Source organism: Bradysia coprophila, unplaced genomic scaffold, assembly GCF_014529535.1.
Source record: "Bradysia coprophila strain Holo2 unplaced genomic scaffold, BU_Bcop_v1 contig_297, whole genome shotgun sequence".
Classification (NCBI taxonomy): Eukaryota; Metazoa; Arthropoda; class Insecta; order Diptera; family Sciaridae; genus Bradysia; species Bradysia coprophila.
Window position 1 is genome coordinate 8,734,415 of NW_023503555.1, and position 20,813 is coordinate 8,755,227.

The 20,813-nt window shown below is 36.8% G+C and overlaps 2 protein-coding genes and 1 long non-coding RNA gene across 6 annotated transcripts in view; 2 read left to right on the forward strand and 1 right to left on the reverse strand.

Annotated features, from left to right (window-relative positions):
• Positions 1-1,988: 1,988 nt before the first annotated feature.
• Positions 1,989-20,813, forward strand: part of LOC119079141 — a 29,390-nt gene continuing 10,565 nt past the window's right edge. Inside the window, exons 1-3 of the long non-coding RNA XR_005088107.1 lie at positions 1,989-1,999; positions 9,064-9,075; positions 15,952-15,958. This is a non-coding gene — a long non-coding RNA (uncharacterized LOC119079141). The remainder of the gene's footprint in view (positions 2,000-9,063; positions 9,076-15,951; positions 15,959-20,813) is intronic.
• LOC119079130 (barrier-to-autointegration factor) lies at positions 2,772-3,663 on the forward strand. The gene is made up of 2 exons (XM_037186959.1): positions 2,772-3,130; positions 3,307-3,663. The coding sequence occupies exons 1-2, from the start codon at positions 3,005-3,007 to the stop codon at positions 3,451-3,453; spliced, it is 273 nt and encodes a 90-aa protein (XP_037042854.1). The 5' UTR covers positions 2,772-3,004; the 3' UTR covers positions 3,454-3,663.
• LOC119079047 (zinc finger protein 600-like) lies at positions 9,396-19,948 on the reverse strand. Of its 4 annotated transcripts, XM_037186838.1 has the most exons (8): positions 18,624-19,948; positions 18,415-18,568; positions 16,017-16,080; positions 15,856-15,939; positions 15,695-15,778; positions 10,058-10,135; positions 9,728-9,811; positions 9,396-9,669 (listed from the first exon to the last, which is right to left on the reverse strand). In XM_037186838.1, the coding sequence occupies exons 1-8, from the start codon at positions 19,754-19,756 to the stop codon at positions 9,581-9,583; spliced, it is 1,770 nt and encodes a 589-aa protein (XP_037042733.1). In that variant the 5' UTR covers positions 19,757-19,948; the 3' UTR covers positions 9,396-9,580. The 4 variants fall into 4 exon arrangements, with proteins under 4 accessions (XP_037042733.1, XP_037042734.1, XP_037042735.1 ...); XM_037186839.1 differs by lacking the exon at positions 15,695-15,778; XM_037186840.1 differs by lacking the exons at positions 15,695-15,778; positions 15,856-15,939.

Below are 20,813 nucleotides of genomic sequence, written 5' to 3' on the forward strand. Positions count from 1 at the left end.
AACCGGAAACCATTTTATTATAACTTGCCATGGGGTACTTGTCAAAGTATTTGCTTTTATATGAACATGTTACAATGTGAGTGAGAAGATCGAAGACCAGTTTATTATAACTTGTCTTGGAGTACTTTTCAAAATATTTCTGTCTCTTTAATCATAATATTATATTAAATACAACTGATCTGTCAAAAATTCACGAATGATTAAAAAACATCGAGCGTAAGCCTAGATTACATTTGTATAATTCCTCTAATTTTGACGTTCGACCCACAGGTTTGTTTAAATTAACTGGTCAGAGCTCGCTCTCCGTGAACACTATGTATTTTTTCTCATTTTGACATTCTCAAGACCACTTAAGTTTCCTTTCTCCTTTAACACTGTGTGTAGAGTGTTTAATTAGAACGAAAAAGGAAAAACAGTTAAAATTAATTTGTCTCTGGTCAGCTGTCAAAGATTAATGAATGAGATTTTGGCTTAAATTTGTATGTGATTTCTCTCGTTTTGACGTGACTCAGAGAACTGTTATGATCAGAGAGAAGGAAATGTGTAATAAAGGTGCCAGCGCACTTCATTGTTTTGGGTCTCCGTTTAGATATTGCGCATGATCACAGAGAGAATTTTCTCTCTGCGCATGCGCATTGTCTAAACGGTGAACTGCGATTGCAGCTTAAGGATGTGACACCCCTCTAACTAAAGGTGTTATCGTAAAGCTACCCAAAAGTGGATGCTTTCGCATTAATTTATTTCACCGGAAACGTACACACATTTAAACTAAAGCGTTTCCGGTAAAACGTAATTTTTAAGATTACCGCCGACATTTTATTTCTACTTGGTCATCTCTTTTGAACCTCACATCCCGCCAAACGACAATATTGTTGTTTGTTTACATGATTGGCCATAATAAATTTCTCATCATTTTGGTGGCTTTGACGAACATTTTAAGTCAACCGCTAAGCAAACACAAGAAGCACCTTTCCGCACAAAATCTGTATTAAATAACATCGAAATCATCGAAATTATTTCAATTTTCACAGCCGACACTAAATTTTTGTGTTGGTGATTGGTGACGTTACAAAAACAATAGAGTGTTATGATCAAAGAGAAAAAGATATTTTGACAAGTACCTCAAGGCAAGTTATAATAACTAGTCTTCGGTTTTCTCGCTCTGATCATAACAGTCTATACTCATGTTACGTACGATTAACGACTTTGCGACGATTTTCTTCGTTAAACCATATTTGACTAAGTTCAGAGTGGGAAGTGCTATTTTCATATTTTGTAAAATCTTTTAAATGAGACAATATTTTGAGAGTTTCTTATTTTTCATGTTTCTGCTAATACGTGACAGAAAATCACTAAAAAAAACTGATCCGTCCCACCCTTATTCGTACCAGTTATTTCAACTTGTCATGGGAGCCAAATATTAAATGACAAATATAATAGAGTGTTATGATGAAAGAGAAGAAGATATTTTGACAAGTACCCCAAGGCAAGTTAAAATAAACTGGTCTTACGTCCTCTCGCTCTCAATGTACCACGTTGAAAGAGAAGCAAATACTTTGACAAGTACCCCAAGGCAAGTTATAATTACTAGTCGTCGGTTTTCTCGCTCTGATCGTAACAGTCTATAAGGTAAAATTAAGTGGTCTTCGGTATTCCGCTGTAATCATAACGGTCTACTTAATTTAATTATTAAAAACTGGTTTTTATGTGCGACTGAAGTAGGAATTGTCGTTACTACGTCACAACTAATTCTAAAAAAATACAGCTGCATTATATACATACCACACATACACGTAAACAAAATATGTCTTTAACGTTTTGACGATAAGATCTTATTTTCTGTATTTCTTCTTAATTAATTAATTAGTAATTTTTTCGTGACTAATAGATTAAGATTGGCTCACCTAGTATGTGTATACTACGTAGATGGAAGCACGGGGTTTCAGTGGGTTTCGAATATTTGGTTTTTTATGTTGCAGATATTGTAGTGTCAAATTCTGTCCAAGTTGTGACATATTTGCAAGGTATTGGCCTTTTTCACAAAGTATAATCAGCGTAACCTTCGTAAAAACAATCTTGAATCTGACAAGAGCACGTGTGCCAACGTGTAAAAAACAAATGTTCGAAACCCACTGCTGAACCGTGGCGATCCGCTTGTCAAACGGACAGTACATAAACAAATTCCATCACCTATTACATACTTAATTATTTGCCATAAAATGTCGAATTAATTTTTTGATTTTACATCAAACAAACGTTTGAGAGCCAATATCATCAATGTTTCAAAAAATTTGTCAAAAAAAGTCGACAATTCTATGGCAAATAATTAATTATTTAATTACAATCGCTAAATTACTAATTAATTAAGAAAAAATATTTAAATTTCGTTCTGTATATAAAATTTTAATCGGTGTCAACATAATCCCATCAGTAAAAGGGTAAACGCCTGATATAAATCTCAACAACACCTAAAAATCATTTACCATCGTTCAACACTGAACTCAACGAAAAAAAGCAAAACCAAGTCTTTTAAAACCTAACGTTCATTTACTTGTGTAAGACCGTAAGACCTATGTGTATTACACTTTGAAATAATTAATTTATTGAAACAGGAGTAATAGAAAGAGTTAATTGTGCTAACACCCTACAGACTTGAGAGAGGAGCGAGAGGAGTCTCAAGAAAATTTAAAATTCAATTTTTCCAACTCACCGAAAACTGGTTCCAGTAGACATCTAGCGGATATGAATGGAAAACACCAAACTTCAAATAAATTAAACGTCAAAAGGCAAACAGGAACCAATCCAAAAACCAACCCAAGACACGATCTAAAAAGCAGCGTCCAATTTTCCTCCGTGACAATTTTTTCTGTGATTCGATTTTGTGTTATTGTGTCCACAGACTAGACGTAGTAAAAAGGAAAACTAACGCCCCCATCCGAAGCAGTATCCGCTAGTAAATACAATATTTCAAATACAAACGTTTGACTCACACTGCTTGGACAAAATGTCGAGTACATCACAAAAACATTTGAATTTCGTTGCCGAACCGATGGGCGAAAAGCCTGTATCCGATTTGGCCGGTGTTGGCGACGTACTGGGCAAGCGGTTGGTTGAAGCTGGTTTTGACAAGGTAAGCTAATTTATTATACGTAGGAGGTATATTCCGCACCCAAAATGACTGTGCACGATTCGTAAACATTGTTAGGTTATGTCAATAACAACAAAAAGTACCCGCTCGATGCCCTTCATGTATCACAACACAGTAAACGTTTGGTTTGAACAATTTCTTTTCTCGTTTTTTTGCAGGCCTATACGGTTCTCGGACAATATCTGGTTCTGAAAAAGGATTCCGAACTGTTCAAGGAATGGATGAAAGAAGTCTGTCAAGCAAATTCGAAACAAGCGGCCGATTGCTATCAGTGTTTGAACGATTGGTGTGACGAATTCCTTTAAGTTGATGACGATGGCATGAGAGAATGCTCTGTACGTGTGCATTAATATAAATTTTATAAAGCTGACACCGTTCGGTGGATCGAATATATATGAAACAAAACAAACAAAAAACAATTTTACCGATTAACTTCCCCGAAACTTGAATTTAATTTTGTAAATGAACCGTTGAATAATATAACGTTGTTGAAAGTAAATTGTGAAACAGCACCATCGTATTGCGCAGAAATTTTTATTTTATTGAACGAAAAGGGAGATGAAAATTCCAAAAATCATTACGTTATCATCAATGCAAACAACACACACGGATGCTAATGCTTAGTTTCCTCTTACCAAAAAAGTACTCCGTGTGAGAGACAAAATTGAATTTTGTCAATTTTTTCTTTGTTTATTTGACAGCTTGCTCTCTCACAGCTCTCTCACGGAGTACTTTTTGTTGAGTGGAATGGACACTTAACGAGTGACAATTTTTACTCGTGAGTGTTGTTTTTGTTCTGTGAGAATTCAATCCTCGTTGTTATCCATAACTCCTTCTTCTTCTTCTTCTTCTTCTTCTTCTTCTTCCATAACTCCTATCCGAGAAAAATTGAGAATATTTGATAAAACTCGCAACAGGTCAGGTCAACCTGAAATCCGACTTCAATTGATCTGAGCTCAACCTGAAACCTGATTCTACCTGAATAATATTGACCTCACTTGACCTCACAGATGTTCAGGTTACATGACTAACAACAACGCACTTCAAGTATTAGCAGTGTCAACGCACTTCAAGCATCAAGTGGTACTCTAAATAAGGTACTGAAAGTTAGAAGCTAGAAGTTCGTTGCTTACAAAAATTTTCCATTTCAGTTTAGTTCAGGTCAGACAGATCGCATCAGTCACGGTGGGGTTGAACAAAACTCAAATAGAGTCGCGACACCACCTCTGATTTTTTTGTAGTTCTGGTTGAGGGACTCGAGTACTACACGAAACTGTATTAAGTTTCCGGGTCTGTCCACCCGTTTCGGAGAACCGACACACGTGGCCGTGCGGGACCCACGAGTCAATTTAAATACAGATTGTTATAGCAACGGATAGAAGGACTAATTGTAAGGTAATTCGTGTCAAAATTGCTTCTCTCAACAACCTGGCCACGGAGCAACAGCCAGGTAAAGTCGAGATTTCGACATTTTTGAATGGTGATATGTCTAACACAAAAAAGAAACTTTGAAGCTCTTTGAATGGCGATAATGGTAGATATCACTTTCACTTTCAATAGCTAAAAAACGTTTACCTTGAAAATGTAACAAAAAGTTGGCTGACCCAAGATTCAGAAAATGCTCAAAAATAGTTCACTTACACATTGGATTCGTAACAGTGTTAGCGTATTGTAGTGCTTACGATTACAGGTGACCAGTATATTATCGGGTCTATTACTTCCATCTATGAAAGTATTTTTAATAGGCTGTCGTGAAATCTTTTTGTACTTCAATTTTACTGTACTAGGCCCCACATCTTGGGTGCGTCAGATTCCTTGACTGACTTAATTTTTTAATAATTCCAGTCCTCGTTTTCTCACTAGTTTTAAATGAGCTGGTGTTTTTAAGATCACCGAATTATAGTTAGACGAAAAACCGATGTCTATTTGTTACATCATGAACCTGGCTATTCATCTGTTATCGATAACGACGACAAAAATAATCAAGCTCTAGGTAATAGATTGTGGAAATTGTTATCGTCACTACCGCAAAAATCAGCGATGGCACTGCCTTCAAGTCGGTCTTTTGAGATACGAAATTTAAAAATAAAAAGCATTTGTTAGGAAATTAAATTTTCGATCACATTGTCCATGAAAATATTGTTCGATAAAGTGACAGAAGTGACCGACTTGCCGACAGCGTCAATCATCGAGAGTCCTGTGAAATAGTGCTCAGATCCACAATCTATATGGTCCGTTATATAGTAAAATACAAGTTAAAAAATTGAAGTACAAGATTTGAAATCAACTAACTAAGAACTGATCGATTGAAGTAATAGACGCGATACTAATATGCTTACACCCTTGCCGTTTGCAACAGGTTAATTGTGTATTTCTTTTACTTCCATTGGTACCCTGAGCATGATAATCTTCACATAGGAACAAATGTATCCACCGTACAAAAGTATAGAAACAAAAATGTATCTTTATAAATGCAGGGGAAGAAAAGAGAATATTGATAAACAGAAATTTCTACGAATTTTGTTAACAATGACTACAACATAATAACACGGCAGAGTAAAATAAACCAGGCAGGAGCGATTTTTCGAAACTAGTCCCTAGTCAAATCAGCACTCCTGCCTGGTTAACTTTACTCTGTCGTGATAATAACCGTCGTTCAAATATGACCGATACGCTCTATTATTACTGAAAAACCGTGTTTAGAAACCAGGCGTATCATGCCTTCTTTTACTCAAATTCAAATCAATTTTCTGAACAAACAAAGTGTTGAAGGTTCAGCGATGTTTTACTCCTTAAATTTAGGAGTCCTAATATGAGTATCTTTTTTTAAAACATTTTATCAAGGTTGCATTAGCGTCGCTACTAGCGCCGCTAATAGCGACGCTGATTTTGAAAATTTGTCGCTACTAGCGTTAGCGCTCGCTAGAATGACATTAGCGAAATTATTTTCGCTGATCGCTAATCACTTCGCTAATGAATAATAGAACTTTCTAGGTGTTGAACAAATTAATTATTAAAATTGTTATTTGCATAACTAGAAGTGAAGTGTTGAAAAATCAAGTTATGAAACCTACTTTAAAATTCCGTTGAAAGCAACGGAGAAACTGACGTATTTTTGGCATGGCAGTTTCTTGACTGTTGTAGATGTCAATGAGTTGTCATAAAATGGTTGTCGTGTTTTGCTTGAGTAGACCAATTTCAATTCACAATTCTTTGGATTACCAAAATTCACATGAAAGCTTGTTTTTAGAATTATTCATCCCTAGGATGCAAATAGCTATTACGCACAATCTTTTGAAACTCCCGTAAAAAGAGAATCTTTAACATTTATTTTCGGAACATTACTGTCGAACTTTTGTCTACATTGTGAACAAAGGCAATTCTTTTCGGACCAGTTTTATTCTATTTGACAAGTGGTTGCTGGCTAAAGAAAAACATTGCTCAGACATTATTTAAAGACATTTCAAGATACTTTGGAAATACAAGATTTTGTGGATTCAAAAATTATCGATTTGCAATGTAGATGACCTTCTGCATGTCAGATGACAGTTTTTTGAAAAGTCATCCTGAAATTGGTCAGCTATTCTTTGAATACAATACTGTTAATCTCAGTAGTGTCCCTTCTGAAAGACTTTCCAGTTTTTCGAAATTAGAGAGCCGATATCTGTTAATTGAGAAATGGGAGCTTTGCAGCTTCGTAATCATAAAATCTAATAAATTTTCATCAATCAAAGTTCATCAAAAACAATATTTAAAAATTTTATTTAGATTTCGTCATGTTCAGCATGATTAAAAGTGTTAAAAAATTTATTATTAAAAAATCGTTTTATTCACTAGATCTTTTAGCGAAACATTAGCGATCGCTATTAGCGGCCGCTACTAGCGCGCTAACTTTTTTCTGTTAGCGAATAAGTTTAGCGACGCTAACATTTTTCGAAATTAGCGTTAGCGTCGCTAATAAAAATCGTTAGCGATCGCAACCTTGCATTTTATTAATTCATTCAGAACATACGGGTATGCGTATCTTATATATTGTCTACTAAAAACCGCGTATTTCGGTGTTTCTTGCCTACCTCTCAAATAAATGAGACTAGTAAAGTAACCAAAATAACTGATTAGCTCAGAAACAGATGTCAGTCGTCGCAATATCGTTAGCACTAGATAACATATCCGTTTCACATGCGGTTATTATTTCCATAACGACCGTTTTAGTAGAGCTAATTTCATCAGATTGTATAATAGCAACAGCATTACTCACCTTCAAAAGCCGTGTAATAAGACTAATTTAGGTCGTTGCTGATATTGCAAATATTTAATTTTTTTTCTGAAGAAATGCAAAGTGGCAGTCGAGTTAGATTTTCTGTTTGTTTTCTTTGTTAATGAACTCATCACAAGGCATACCACATATTTTTCAATCATCGTAAATTGTTGATAAAGATTCCATTTTTCGCTTATCAATAAAATATTCTTAAATTGAACTTTGAGTTTTGAGCAAACACCGACGCAATCACAAAATTTTGATTTTGTTTTTGTGTAAAATATATGTTCGATAGAGAAACTGACCGCACAAGTTTCGAGTGATGAGTTTTGACAATTTTCAGCTCGTCTTTCCTGTCAATGAAATTTGAATTGTGTTGCATTTGAACCATAGCTGCCTCCAATCGGCAATACGGAAGAAGCGGCAAACAATACTGAAGACGTTGCATTTTAAGTAATGCTGAAAATATTGCATTTCAACCATTGACAGTGCCCATACTTAACCGTTTTAAACTGGCCTTATACACAATATGGCCTTGAAATCTGACATTTAGAACAGAAGAAAATCGATACGTACGACGTACGTAAGACAATGATGCCCTAATTTGCAAGGGACTTAAGTCTCTTATGCAAATTATTCAAATTATTTGTAGTTGATTTTTCATAGCTAAGTCTTTTTTGAAAATTATTTACTAAAGTTTTCCATAGCTAAGTCACATATCCAAATTATTTGTTAGTTAAGTCTCTTATGCAAATTATTTTGTAGTTGATTTTTTCGAGTAAAGTTCGTAACATAGAAATGATGACAGATGGAGCTGCGCTGGTGAGGCGGCTGTTATCATTTCTCTGGTTCGTAAGTATACCAATTTCGGATAGTTACTTCTGCCACAGCTCTGCTACTAGCATGAACACTGAATTGACAAGTGTCAAATTTGGAGGCTTTAGTGATTGTTTGTATTGTATGTTTTAACTCATACAACGAAAACAAGTCATCATCTGTATAACATATACGCAGTGCCTACTGTGATTTCATCAACCTCCGAATATTTTCTATGTTCGTGCTAGTAGCAGTGCTGTGCTTCTGCCCATACATTAAATTTCAAAAGTTTCCGAAAATTGACTTACAAGCTTTGCGAGCTTTATCGTTGGTTTTTGCTTATTTTCCAGATTTCTTATGACAAAAAAAAAATCGAAAATCTCACCTGGAAACAGTTACCTCAACGCACACTTCAAGCAATAGTGATCAAAGTGGTCGGCTGCAGAAAGAACTATATTTTCAAACAGGCAGGAGCAGACGACGAAAATACGTTCAAAGGAGGAATTTAAATCCTATTATAATCGTTTACGTATTCGTTTCTTGCATTTGGATAGTAAGCGTTTTGCACCAAAATCAAAGGGCTACTTATGAATTTAGGTCCTCGTCAAAATCGACTGTGTCATACACTGTCTCTGTCAAGGTTCAGTACCCTTTTTTTTAGAGTATCGATAATGCTTGAAGCGCGTTGGTTACCCGTTACAGTTAAGATTTTCAATCATTTTTGTTCAGTGCGGGGTTCTTCGGAAAAACTGCCCACACCAAAATCGGACGTATTTTTTTCTTAAGTTTATTTCGTACATATGCACGTATACGTGAAGGCTTCAACGCACATACTTCACAGCATATTTTTAAAGTTCATGGATAACCAGATAGATAAAGATCTCTACTTACAAGAAAACAAACGTTATTCAGCTATTAAAATAAGGATAGCGCTTTTGTAGCTTTCAGGGTAGATCAATGATCTAAGATCATCCAAAATGCCCTATCATGGTGAGTTTTCACGCTCAATTCAACACAGAGCTCGCAAACGGGTTGGAGACACCTAGATACTTTTGCATGGAAAAACTTCAAAGGGTACCTGATCCGACCGCTTTCGCAAAGATTTGGTGTGAAACTCAATTTCACACGGTTAAGGCCGCATCGACCCAATGTCAAAACGTTTTTTGTACAGACAAACACCTCGAGCAGGAGACATTTAATTCAAAATTTAATCACACTCATACAAAACTAATCCATCGACAACACAAATAAAAGGATTTTCTTTCCATAGACTAAAAATGTTTCTTTTTTCCGCCGTCGTCGTTGCTCCAATACGAGAAATCTTAGAAATTAGCAAAAATCGGATATCGGCTCCTTTCCTACTCTTCGTGTACCTTACGATGATTGGTTAACGCGATACGTATGGCAAACGTTTTATTGCATACGTTGCACTCGTAAGGCCTTTCACCTGCAACCAAAATTTCAGTTTATTTCGAGGTCTCCATTTTCGGAGTCGATAAACAAACCTGTGTGAAGATTCTTGTGATCCACCAAAAATACATAACGCCGAAATACTTTCTTGCAGATGTCACACGGGAATAATTGTTCATCTGAAAGAGAAAGAAGCTTCGTAAAAAATTAAAAATTTTCAGACAGGATATGGACTCGGAAATGGATGAGTCAAGATTTACTGTAGTTGTGAATCGATAAAAAATGAAGAAACAAACTGGACAAATCAAACAATCTATCGGCTTTAACATCCAGAAGAAACAGAAGGTGCCGAGCACCCTTTTGAATATTCAATTTAGCACTCTCTTTTAGCAACAATACATTCTTCCTTCTTCATTTTCACTTACCAGTATGATTCAATTCATGACGAGCTAGATGAGTTTTATATTTGAACACAGCATTACAAGTCGAACATTTGAACGGACCTAAGAACCAAATTTTTGAAATATTAAGTTTATCGCGGTGTATGTATCTCGGAATTGAACTCTGTTTTCGGCATCGAAAAAAGATTTTTTATATCCTGCCTCACCGAAATTTGAAATTAATACCCAGCAAAAGGTTTTCTGATATTATATCTACGAAAATGGAATCGATGACCTGGTAAACGAAATTACCTCAAGATAATTTTGATATTCCAACCATTTCTTCGAACAGTTGCCGTTTATACTGAAATGAATGTACGTAAACGTCGCCCTCTAGTATAACATTTTGTGAACTAAATCCATGCGCTATTATACAGAAACTGGTTTCAAATGCAATTTAAGCAGATTTAAGTGACTTTCCGGTGGGTGGTATGAGCAATGTTGCAAAGCTACTAAAGTCTACGAACGTGACTGAACATATTTCGCCGACCCCCCAAAACTAGTCAGTTACAAAATTCGATATACATGCACGAGTATAGAAAAAATCGTAACAAAAAATTGAACAAAAATTGTTTTGTGAGAAAGTTATCGGAATCAACCGATGAAGGTGTCAGTTCTGTACTAACCTCCCCTACTCATGTTGAAACCAGTCTCTTCGTCTCGATAGTCAATTCTGTCACAATTCGCTTAAAGGGAAAATTGGTAGAAATTCCTAGATGGTTCGGTGGTATTAGTCTTACTACAAAGATTTAATTCAGGTTGTGTGTTGAATAAAGTCCCAAAATGGGAATAATATTTCTGATCTATAAATTTTTTTTAGTGATAAATTAAGTCAGTCAAGGGACCTGACCCACCCAAAAGGTGGGGTAGTGTAGTTAATAAGGACCAAAAAAAAGTCCGAACATTTACAGATCGGGTAGAGACAAACCAGTGATTGGATATTGTTTGGGATGTAAAAAAATGAGGTTTTGGAAGGGTAGCCCAAAAATCCCCTCCATACTTCCCTCCCCTTTCAGCCCTTCAAACTGAATTATTGTGGTGGGACCCCATTTCTTGCAAATTTTGAAATATGTGAGAGCTGACTAAAAAATGCAAAATAAACCAGTTTACAACTTCTTTAGTGACATATATGCATATTGTGAAAGACCTTCAATCGAAATTGTCCATTCATCCCCTTTTAGGTAAGTTTTTGACAAAGTGTTGTATTGCTTTGACTTGACCAAAATTGTTGAAAAAATTTCTTTTATTCAACGAAGGGCGAACGAAACGTGTTACCGTTTACGATTCGTGAAGAAACGTTTTACCGTTTACAATCATAATGCGGACGTTTCGTTCGCCCTTCGTTGAATAAAAGAAATTTTTTCAACAATTTTGGTCAAGTCAAAGCAATACAACACTTTGTCAATGTTGAATTACTGACCAAGCAATACAACAATTTTATTAATAGGTAAGTTTATTTTGCATTTCTTAGTCAGCTCTAACATATTTCAAAATTTGCAAGAAATGGGGTCCTACCACATATTTCACATGCTAAGTCATAGTTTTTAGACCCGTACGAAGTACTGGGGTCTTATAGGTTTACACATACGTTTGTAACACGTCGAATTGGACTCCCTGAGTAAGGGGAAACCTACTGTGGTTGTCTAGAGATGCCAAATCAGTGAAAAAAAATGTCCGTCTGTCTGTCTGCACGATAACTTGAGTAAAACGCATCCGATTTTGAAAATTCTTTTTTTTCCCGTTTGGTAATGTCAAAAGACAGGCTAAGTTCGAAGATGAGTGATTTTGGATCGACCCCTCCCGAGCTGTGGCCCAATAAGTGCTTTACGGATTTTCGAAGATATCTCCGGACATTCAAACGTTACACTTGCAAGTGATACGTCAAATAAAAGGTATTTTTGGAAATCGGATGACCGACTCGTGAGTTAGACCCCTTGGTGTGAAACAGGCACAGCGCGGCAAGCAGTTTTTGCTTGTAGATCGGCCACATTTGAACATATTTCGTCTGTTTTAGCTTTATTAGATAGGTATTGACCGTACCAATCAGGGAAAAAAAAAGTTTATGAAATTATGTTCTCCGGAGCGTGAGCTAGGTCTCTTGGAGTGAGCTCTTATCCGGCTACTCGGCCGTACAGTGAACGTGGAGTATTTTGTCAATATCTCGAGTAAATTTTGACCGAATTTCATGAATTTTTTTTTGTTTGAAAGGTATTAACGAATGTAAAGCGTCGGTAAAATTTCCGGGCTCCTAACAAAATGGCTGCCGGTGGCCATATGGGATTTTAATAAAAGTGATATATCTTGGGAAAAATGGTACTTAGAGAGTTTCTGTTAGCATGGAAATAATTTGTTATGTGTGTGTGGTGTTTCAGGCATTCCATATATGGACATCTATATATATATATCTATATTCACCTATATTGAGCTATATACAGGCATATAGAGCTATATAATAGCATATTCATCTGTGAAATGTTTATTTATATGAAAATATAGGTAAATATATCGGTATATAGCTGTTTAAATAGGAATTTATGAAAGTTGACTTCGTACGGGGCTGTCTATATTGCCTCCGGCAATTTTTTTGTATATGCTAACAAGGCAAAGAAAGATAATGTAAGTGATTTTAAAGGGCGAATAGCTTTTCAGTAGAGAATGAAGTAAAAGAAATGAAGAGTTTCACAGTAAAGGCTTTTGATACGAATAGGTGTTTCGTACGGGTCGGCGGTAGCTATATTTTAAAATTGAATATGGAGTGTTTGGTATCGTTTGAAAGCTGAGATTCGTAGCAGTGTGATAGGGGTAATCTTACGGAGTCTGAGTCGATTTTGCTGAAAATGTCAAAATTTTAGCCTAATTCGAGACCGGAATCATTTTTGAAAATCTAAAAACTTATTTTCTTTCGTTTTTGAGGCACTCTGAGCCAACCCAACAGCTATCACACCTAAATAAAAAAAAAGTGACGAAAAAAATTTGCCATACAAAAAGGGTACCAATTTTTGATGAAAATTTACGATAAGTGCTTCAATTGCGGATAATCAAAATACTGTTTGTTTGTAAAACGTTTGGTAATGGGATGCTAAACGAAGAAAAAATATTGTTGCGAACAAATTAAAAAAATATTCAACTTTAACCTCAAATTTAAAACTTCGTTTTTAAGAAAAGTTGGAAAAACTGCAAGGAAATCGGAAAATTCTGGAAATTTTTTTGTAGAAAAAAAAACTTTGATCTTTTAGCTTTCATTTGAGTACCCACTCAATGTTGTACGCTCATTCGTGAAAAACATGATTTATTAATTGTTTAAGGAAGATCACTTTTCCATGTATGTCGAAAATGGCTAATTTTTAGTCACTCTCATGGCGATCACTCGACCGCATTTAAAACTTTTCTCCAAATCTTTTTACTTCTTGGTTCCCTATCAACGTATCTTTGAAATAAGCTATTGTGCGACAAAGTTTAAACTCATTTTGTGGAAAAATCTGCAGAAGAAACCTCTCACAAATAAAAATATCGGAAACCTGCGAAACGTTTTTACCCGGAAAAAGTATTTGCGTCACAAAAAGGATGTGTCTTTTGGGTTTGTTTATTAGAGTAGACCCTGTACTTTATACTAAGACCGTTTTACCAACAATTCACTTTTTGGCATAGACAAGAAAGCCTTTAGAGTGTCGATACCTCGAAAAACTAGAAGATTTTCAAAAAATCGTCTTCTGCAAAGCACAGAACATTTTTGAAAATATTTTTTTTGGTCTTAAAATTTTCTTTAGACTTCGCTGAGTCGGATCAGCTAGGTCCAGAAGCTCGGATGGAAAATATTCAAAAATCGACCGACCCTAATGTAAAGGAAGGTGCGGGAAAACAGTAAAAGTAGAAAAATATGCAGTTTTGATTGCTTTCTCGCTTTTTTTTAAATTAAATATTTTGTTTCGTCTCGTACCTTTCATTTAATATATCGCAAACCATTTTTGAGCGAAAACATCCACAGATATGCTTGAAAAACTAGTGGAAAACAGTTTTTAGACCCGTACGAAGTACTGGGGTCTTATAGGTTTACGCATACGTTTGTAACACGTCGAATTGGACTCCCTGAGTAAGGGGAAACCTATTGTGGTTGTCTAGAGATGCCAAATCCGCGAAGAAAAAAAAATGTCCGTCCGTCTGTCTGCACGATAACTTGAGTAAAACGCATCCGATTTTGAAAATTCTTTTTTTTCCCGTTTGGTAATGTCAAAAGACAGGCTAAGTTCGAAGATGAGTGATTTTGGATCGACCCCTCCCGAGCTGTGGCCCAATAAGTGCTTTACGGTTTTTCGAAGATATCTCCGGACATTTAAACGTTAAACTTGTAAGTGATACGTCAAATAAAAGGTATTTACAATACCGATCGACAAAAAAAAAGTTTATGGAAATCGGATGACCGACTCGTGAGTTAGACCCCTTGGTGTGGAACAGGCACAGGGCGGCAAGCAGTTTTTGCTTGTAGGTCGGCCACATTTGAACATATTTCGTCTGTTTTAGCTTTATTAGATAGGTATTGACCGTACCAATCAGGGAAATTTTTTTTTATGAAATTATGTTCTCCGGAGCGTGAGCTAGGTCTCTTGGAGTGAGCTCTTATCTGGCTACTCGGAAGTACAGTGAACGTGGTGTATTTTGACAATATCTCGAGTAAATTCTGACCGAATTTCATGATTTTTTTTTTGTTTGAAAGGTATTAACGAATGTAGAGCGTCGGTACTATTTCCGGTCTCCTAACAAAATGGCTGCCGGCGGCCATATTGGATTTTAGTAAAATAGAAATATCTTGGGAAAAATGATACTTAGAGAGTTTCTGTTAACATGTTATGTGTGTGGGGTTTCAGGGATTCCATATACGGACATCTATATATACCTATATACAGCTATATTGAGCTATATACAGGCATATAGAGCTATATAATAGCATATGCATTTGTGGAATGTTTATTGATAGTGAAATATAGGTAAATATAGCTGTTTAAATAGGAATTTATGAAATTTGTCTTCGTACGGGGCTGTCTATATTGCCTCCGGCAATTTAGTTGTATATGATAACAAGGCGAAGAGTGGATAATGTAAGTGATTTTAAAGGGAGAATAGTTTTTCAGCAGAGAAGAAAATGAAGTAAAAGAAATGAAGAGTTTCACATTAAAGGCTTTTGATACGAATAGGTGTTTCGTACGGGTCGGCGTTAGCTATGTTTTTAAAAGAAAATCGGGTTTGTACATACAACAGTAGCTAGTCGCCAGAAAGCAAGCAAAAATGCATACGTTTTCTACGTTTAATGTTATCACGCACCTCCAAGGATATGTCGAGGACAAACTCAACAATTATCAGTTACAATTGTTTAACTTGTTTACCTCAAACTTTCACTTTTATGGCGCTTAGCACGGTCATATTTCTCGGTAGAAGTGAGAAAAGGCAGCGCACTGTAGATAAAAACCCATTGCAAATTTCGGTCTGTTTTCGGATGTAGTAAGATATCAAAAACAATTTTTTTTTTAGGATAATAATTGCTGAAAACCCAAGATTTGATACCGCTACTACTTATCAAATTCCCTTTTTGATTATCTATTTAAATAACTGCTCTTTGTTTTCTCTTACCAAAATGAATCCTTTCATGAACGGTCAAATAGGATTTTAGTTTGAAACCTACACCACATTGTGCACACTTATATCGACTTTCGCCTAGCAAATTGAAAGTAGAAGTTTATCACAGAAATTCATTACCTGGATCATTACCCCTTTCTACGAGTTTTACTTACAATCGTGGATCTTTAAATGTCTGGTCAGACGAATCTTCCAGTGAAATACCTTCTTACACTCTGTACATTGGTAGATTTTCTTTTCTTTTAAATGAGAAAAACAGTCGACTTAATTGACTTGCATTCTAGCAAAACAAGTTAGCGGAAGAAGTAGAACTTACGTTTACGACGACCGTCTGCGACATTTTTAAGAGGGTCTTCGCTCTTTCCCCTAATTAATTGAACCTGGAAGTAAAAACGAAAATTAAAAACATGCAAAACTCCGGAAGGTTTTCTAAGAATAAAAGTGTCGGGGACACGTCCAGCAAGCTATTTCGATATGCAAAACAAATTTTTTATATGTACCTAGAAAGGACTTCGACCCTAGAAGCCAAAACCTTAGAGTAATTATACCTAGAGAGGAAATATGTACGACGAAATGTGGTCCCAACATCAGTTTGTATAAGATACACATTTCGTATAATTTTACACCAATACATGTATACGTTGACGTTTTTTCGCTTTTGATAGTCCAATTTTCCCTCTTATATAAGAGGGCAGACACACATACCAATAAACATTTCGTATTTCATGTTGGGACCACATATTATACGTAATTTTGTTCGAAATTTCCTCTCTAGGTATAATTACTCTTAGGTCAAAACAACTTTCAAGAAAATTCTTCGAAGCTTTTGTGACTGGTGAAAGGTGAGCAAAAACCGAAAAATTGCAATTTTATGTGCTTTTAGACCAAATAGGGATTTATGGGGTTTGGATGCATATGCGATAAAATATGGTCACTTAAACATTTCAACTTCTATTTCATCGCATGAATCCAAACCACATTTTCCTATTTGGCCCAAAAGCACATACAATTACCTTTCAAATGATACCACACACGACCATGTACGTTTTGTGTACCTCCAGAAATTTCTGTAAGAACAGTGTAAGTCTTCGGTTGAAAACTTCAACTGCTTATGTCTCACTGTGGATGAATTTTAAAACCATCAAGTCCCTATTCGGCTCAATAGTACATGTGATTACCTTTCTAACGACACCCCACACGACGCTGTACGGCACGTGTAACTGGAGAAATTTTTGTAAGAAAATTGCAATTTTTCGGTTCTTGCTCACCTTTCACCAGCCGCACAAGCTTCGAAGAATTTTTAGACCCGTACGAAGTACTGGGGTCTTATGGGTTTACGCATACGTTTGTAACACGTCGAATTGGACTCCCTGAGTAAGGGGAAACCTATTGTGGTTGTCTAGAGATGCCAAATCCGCGAAAAAAAAAATGTCCGTCTGTCCGTCTGTCTGCACGATAACTTGAGTAAAACGCATCCGATTTTGAAAATTCTTTTTTTTCCCGTTTGGTAATGTCAAAAGACAGGCTAAGTTCGAAGATGAGTGATTTTGGATCGACCCCTCCCGAACTTGTAAGTGATACGTCAAATAAAAGGTATTTACAATACCGATCGACAAAAAAAAAGTTTATGGAAATCGGATGACCGACTCGTGAGTTAGACCCCTTGGTGTGGAACAGGCACAGGGCGGCAAGCAGTTTTTGCTTGTAGGTCGGCCACATTTGAACATATTTCGTCTGTTTTAGCTTTATTAGATAGGTATTGACCGTACCAATCAGGGAAAATTTTTTTTATGAAATTATGTTCTCCGGAGCGTGAGCTAGGTCTCTTGGAGTGAGCTCTTATCTGGCTACTCGGAAGTACAGTGAACGTGGTGTTTTTTGACAATATCTCGAGTAAATTTTGACCGAATTTCATGAATTTTTTTTGTTTGAAAGGTATTAACGAATGTAAAGCGTCGGTACTATTTCCGGTCTCCTAACAAAATGGCTGCCGGCGGCCATATTGGATTTTAGTAAAATAGAAATATCTTGGGAAAAATGATACTTAGAGAGTTTCTGTTAACATGGAAATAATTTGTTATGTGTGTGGGGTTTCAGGGATTCCATATACGGACATCTATATATACCTATATACAGCTATATTGAGCTATATACAGGCATATAGAGCTATATAATAGCATATTCCTCTGTGAAATGTTTATTTACAGTGAAATATAGGTAAATATAGCGGTATATAGCTGTTTAAATAGGAATTTATGAAATTTGTCTTCGTACGGGGCTGTCTATATTGCCTCCGGCAATTTAGTTGTATATGATAACAAGGCAAAGAGTGGATAATGTAAGTGATTTTAAAGGGAGAATAGTTTTTCAGCAGAGAAGAAAATGAAGTAAGAGAAATGAAGAGTTTCACATTAAAGGCTTTTGATACGAATAGGTGTTTCGTACGGGTCGGCGTTAGCTATGTTTTTGAAAGTGGTTTTGGCTTCTACGGACAAAGTCCTTTCTGGGCACATATAAAAAATTCCAATAGAAAATGCGTCCGATTTCGGTAGGCTGTTTTTCAAAAGAATCCCCCCAAACTTTAAATAAAAATTTAAATTTAACGAGGAGTGTAACCAGTACAGATGCAAATCCACCCACATAGGAAATCACAGACGGAAAAAATTTTCAACAATATGTCCAGCATTCCATAAAAGAAGATCCGTTGCAATTACCTGACATTTATCGAATCGTGATGCATCGTCGGGTACACTCTCCACAGGCGTCGTAGTTCTCCCGTGTGACAATACTTCTTCCATCTGAAGATTCTTGAGAACAACGTTGGCATGTGATTCATAATGCTGCACTTTGGGAGTGTGCGTGTCGAATCTGAAATGAACCTGGAATTATGACTGTGAACAGATTGCCAACAGATTGTCCTAACCTGGAAGCATTCGATTCATTAACGCTATTCTTTGCGTTCCGATCTAGACGAACATGTAAAGTCGAAACAGGAGGCATTCGATTGATATTGCTGCTCGACATGCCTGAGTGATAGTTGTTGTACCGTAAACCGTCCAAATTTTGGCCAAATTGTGGAGTTATTGGGCCCGGTGCGGCTTGTTCTGCTCGCAAAACATCTCCATTAACGTTCCCCCTAATATTGATGCTAGGCAAGCCTGAGAGATAGTTGTTGTACAGTAGACCGTGCAAATTTTGGCCAAATTGTGGAGTTATTGGGCCCGGTGCTGCTTGTTCTGCTCGCAAAAAATCTCCATCAACGTTCCCCCTCATATGGATGCTAGGCAAGCCTGAGAGATAGTTGTTGTACAGTAGACCGTGCAAATTTTGGCCAAATTGTGGAGTTATTGCGCCCGGTGCTGCTTGTTCTGCTCGCAAAACATTTCCATCAACGTTCCCCCTCATATTGATGCTAGGCAAGCCTGAGAGATAGCTGTTGTACAGTAGACCGTGCAAATTTTGGCCAAATTGTGGAGTTATTGGGCCCGGTGCTACTTGTTCTGCTTGCAAAACATCTCCATCAACGTTCCCCCTATTGATGCTAGGCAAGCCTGAGAGATAGTTGTTGTACAGTAGACCGTGCAAATTTTGGCCAAATTGTGGAGTTATTGCGCCCGGTGCTACTTGTTCTGCTTGCAAAACATCTCCATCAACGTTCCCCCTATTGATGCTAGGCAAGCCTGAGAGATAGTTGTTGTACAGTAGACCGTGCAAATTTTGGCCAAATTGTGGAGTTATTGCGCCCGGTGCTGCTTGTTCTGCTCGCAAAAAATCTCCATCAACGTTCCCCCTAATATTACTGCTCGCCGAGCCTGAGGTATAGTTGTTGTATCTTAAGTCACTCCAGTTCGGAACACCTTGTGAAGTTGTTCCACGCAGCGCTGTTTGTTCTACTTGCATACTGTGTCCACGATAGGGATAACTGATATTATTTATGTTCGAGTCCCAGTTGGGGTATCTTAAACCGCTGAAGTTTTCATCAACATAGTGGGAAGGAAAGTATGGAAAGGCTGGTGAGGCTAACGAGTCTGGTGCACCCAATAGGCCGTTATCCATATTCGAATCTGTATTATTAAATGCAGTACTTATGTAAGCTTCGTGTTCAGGATAGTTCAGTTCTGCTACCAAATTTCCACGAAATTTGTCCGATAATTTTAGAATTGACACAATGTGTTGTGAGTTGGTCAGGATGGTCAGAATCAGGTTGAATTTTGTTTTGGTGACTGAAGACTTACAGATTATGATTGTGTCAAACCAAATAAGACTAACAATGGGTTGACATTACCCTTTGATTGGATGACGAGTTATCGTACATAATTCCGTTTTTGTACCAGAACGTTAACCCTTTCAACATATTTGGATATGCCAATCGGATATGTCATGCTCTGCTTGTGGCGATAGCGATAGCGAACATAAGCGGTGCTGTCCCCTTTTCATGTATAACGTGAGAAAGAAAGATAGAGAGATAGAGAGCATTTCATCTATTAATGTTAGAAGCGTGAAGGGAATATTGGACTTTTTAATAAAAACACTCTTCGTCTAACCTTCCTTATACCGAAAATTGAATACAAAATAGCCAACAGAAAAAACTAGGCATCGGGGAATCTGGCACAACGAGCAAAAGAACGCTCTCTTGAACTACGTAAAATTTGAACTCATACGCGCAAGCTAAGAGTTATTATAATTACTCTAAGCGCGCAAGTTTAATGCTGGTATCGAAAAATCGTGTGCGAGTTCACATTTTACGTAGTTGAAAACAGTACATTCCGTACCTAGGACTAAAAGTCTTTTTTAGCGTGTGAGAAGTTTCCAGACAGAGCCGAAGGCGACGTCTGGAATCGAATACGCTAAAAAAGACTTTTAGTCCTTGGTACGAATAGTATTTTTCCTGTTGGACGGAGAAAAAGTGCGACGAAGTCGCACTTTTGGGTCCTAGGTATGAAAATGCATTGTTTTGCCACCGTGTGCCAGATTACCCCACGCCAACCCGCGGCAAAACAATTTTATCGGCCACATTGTGGTCAGCCTAACATATGTCTGTTCCAAGGCCATACAATTTGTCAGATTTCATCCATAGAGACATAACCTCATCAATATTTATATGAAAACCGAT

What these genes read in the sequence shown, in the direction of transcription:
- LOC119079130 (XM_037186959.1), top strand. Translation starts at nt 3,005, where the DNA reads ATGTCGAGTACATCACAAAAACATTTGAATTTCGTTGCCGAACCGATG. An exon ending in TTGAAGCTGGTTTTGACAAG is followed by an intron (nt 3,131 to 3,306) that starts GTAAGCTAATTT and finishes GTTTTTTTGCAG; the next exon opens with GCCTATACGGTTCTCGGACA.
- LOC119079047 (XM_037186838.1), bottom strand. Translation starts at nt 19,756, where the DNA reads ATGGATAACGGCCTATTGGGTGCACCAGACTCGTTAGCCTCACCAGCC. An exon ending in TCATGAATTGAATCATACTG is followed by an intron (nt 9,812 to 10,057) that starts GTAAGTGAAAAT and finishes TTTCTCTTTCAG; the next exon opens with ATGAACAATTATTCCCGTGT. An exon ending in TCACAAGAATCTTCACACAG is followed by an intron (nt 9,670 to 9,727) that starts GTTTGTTTATCG and finishes TTTTGGTTGCAG; the next exon opens with GTGAAAGGCCTTACGAGTGC.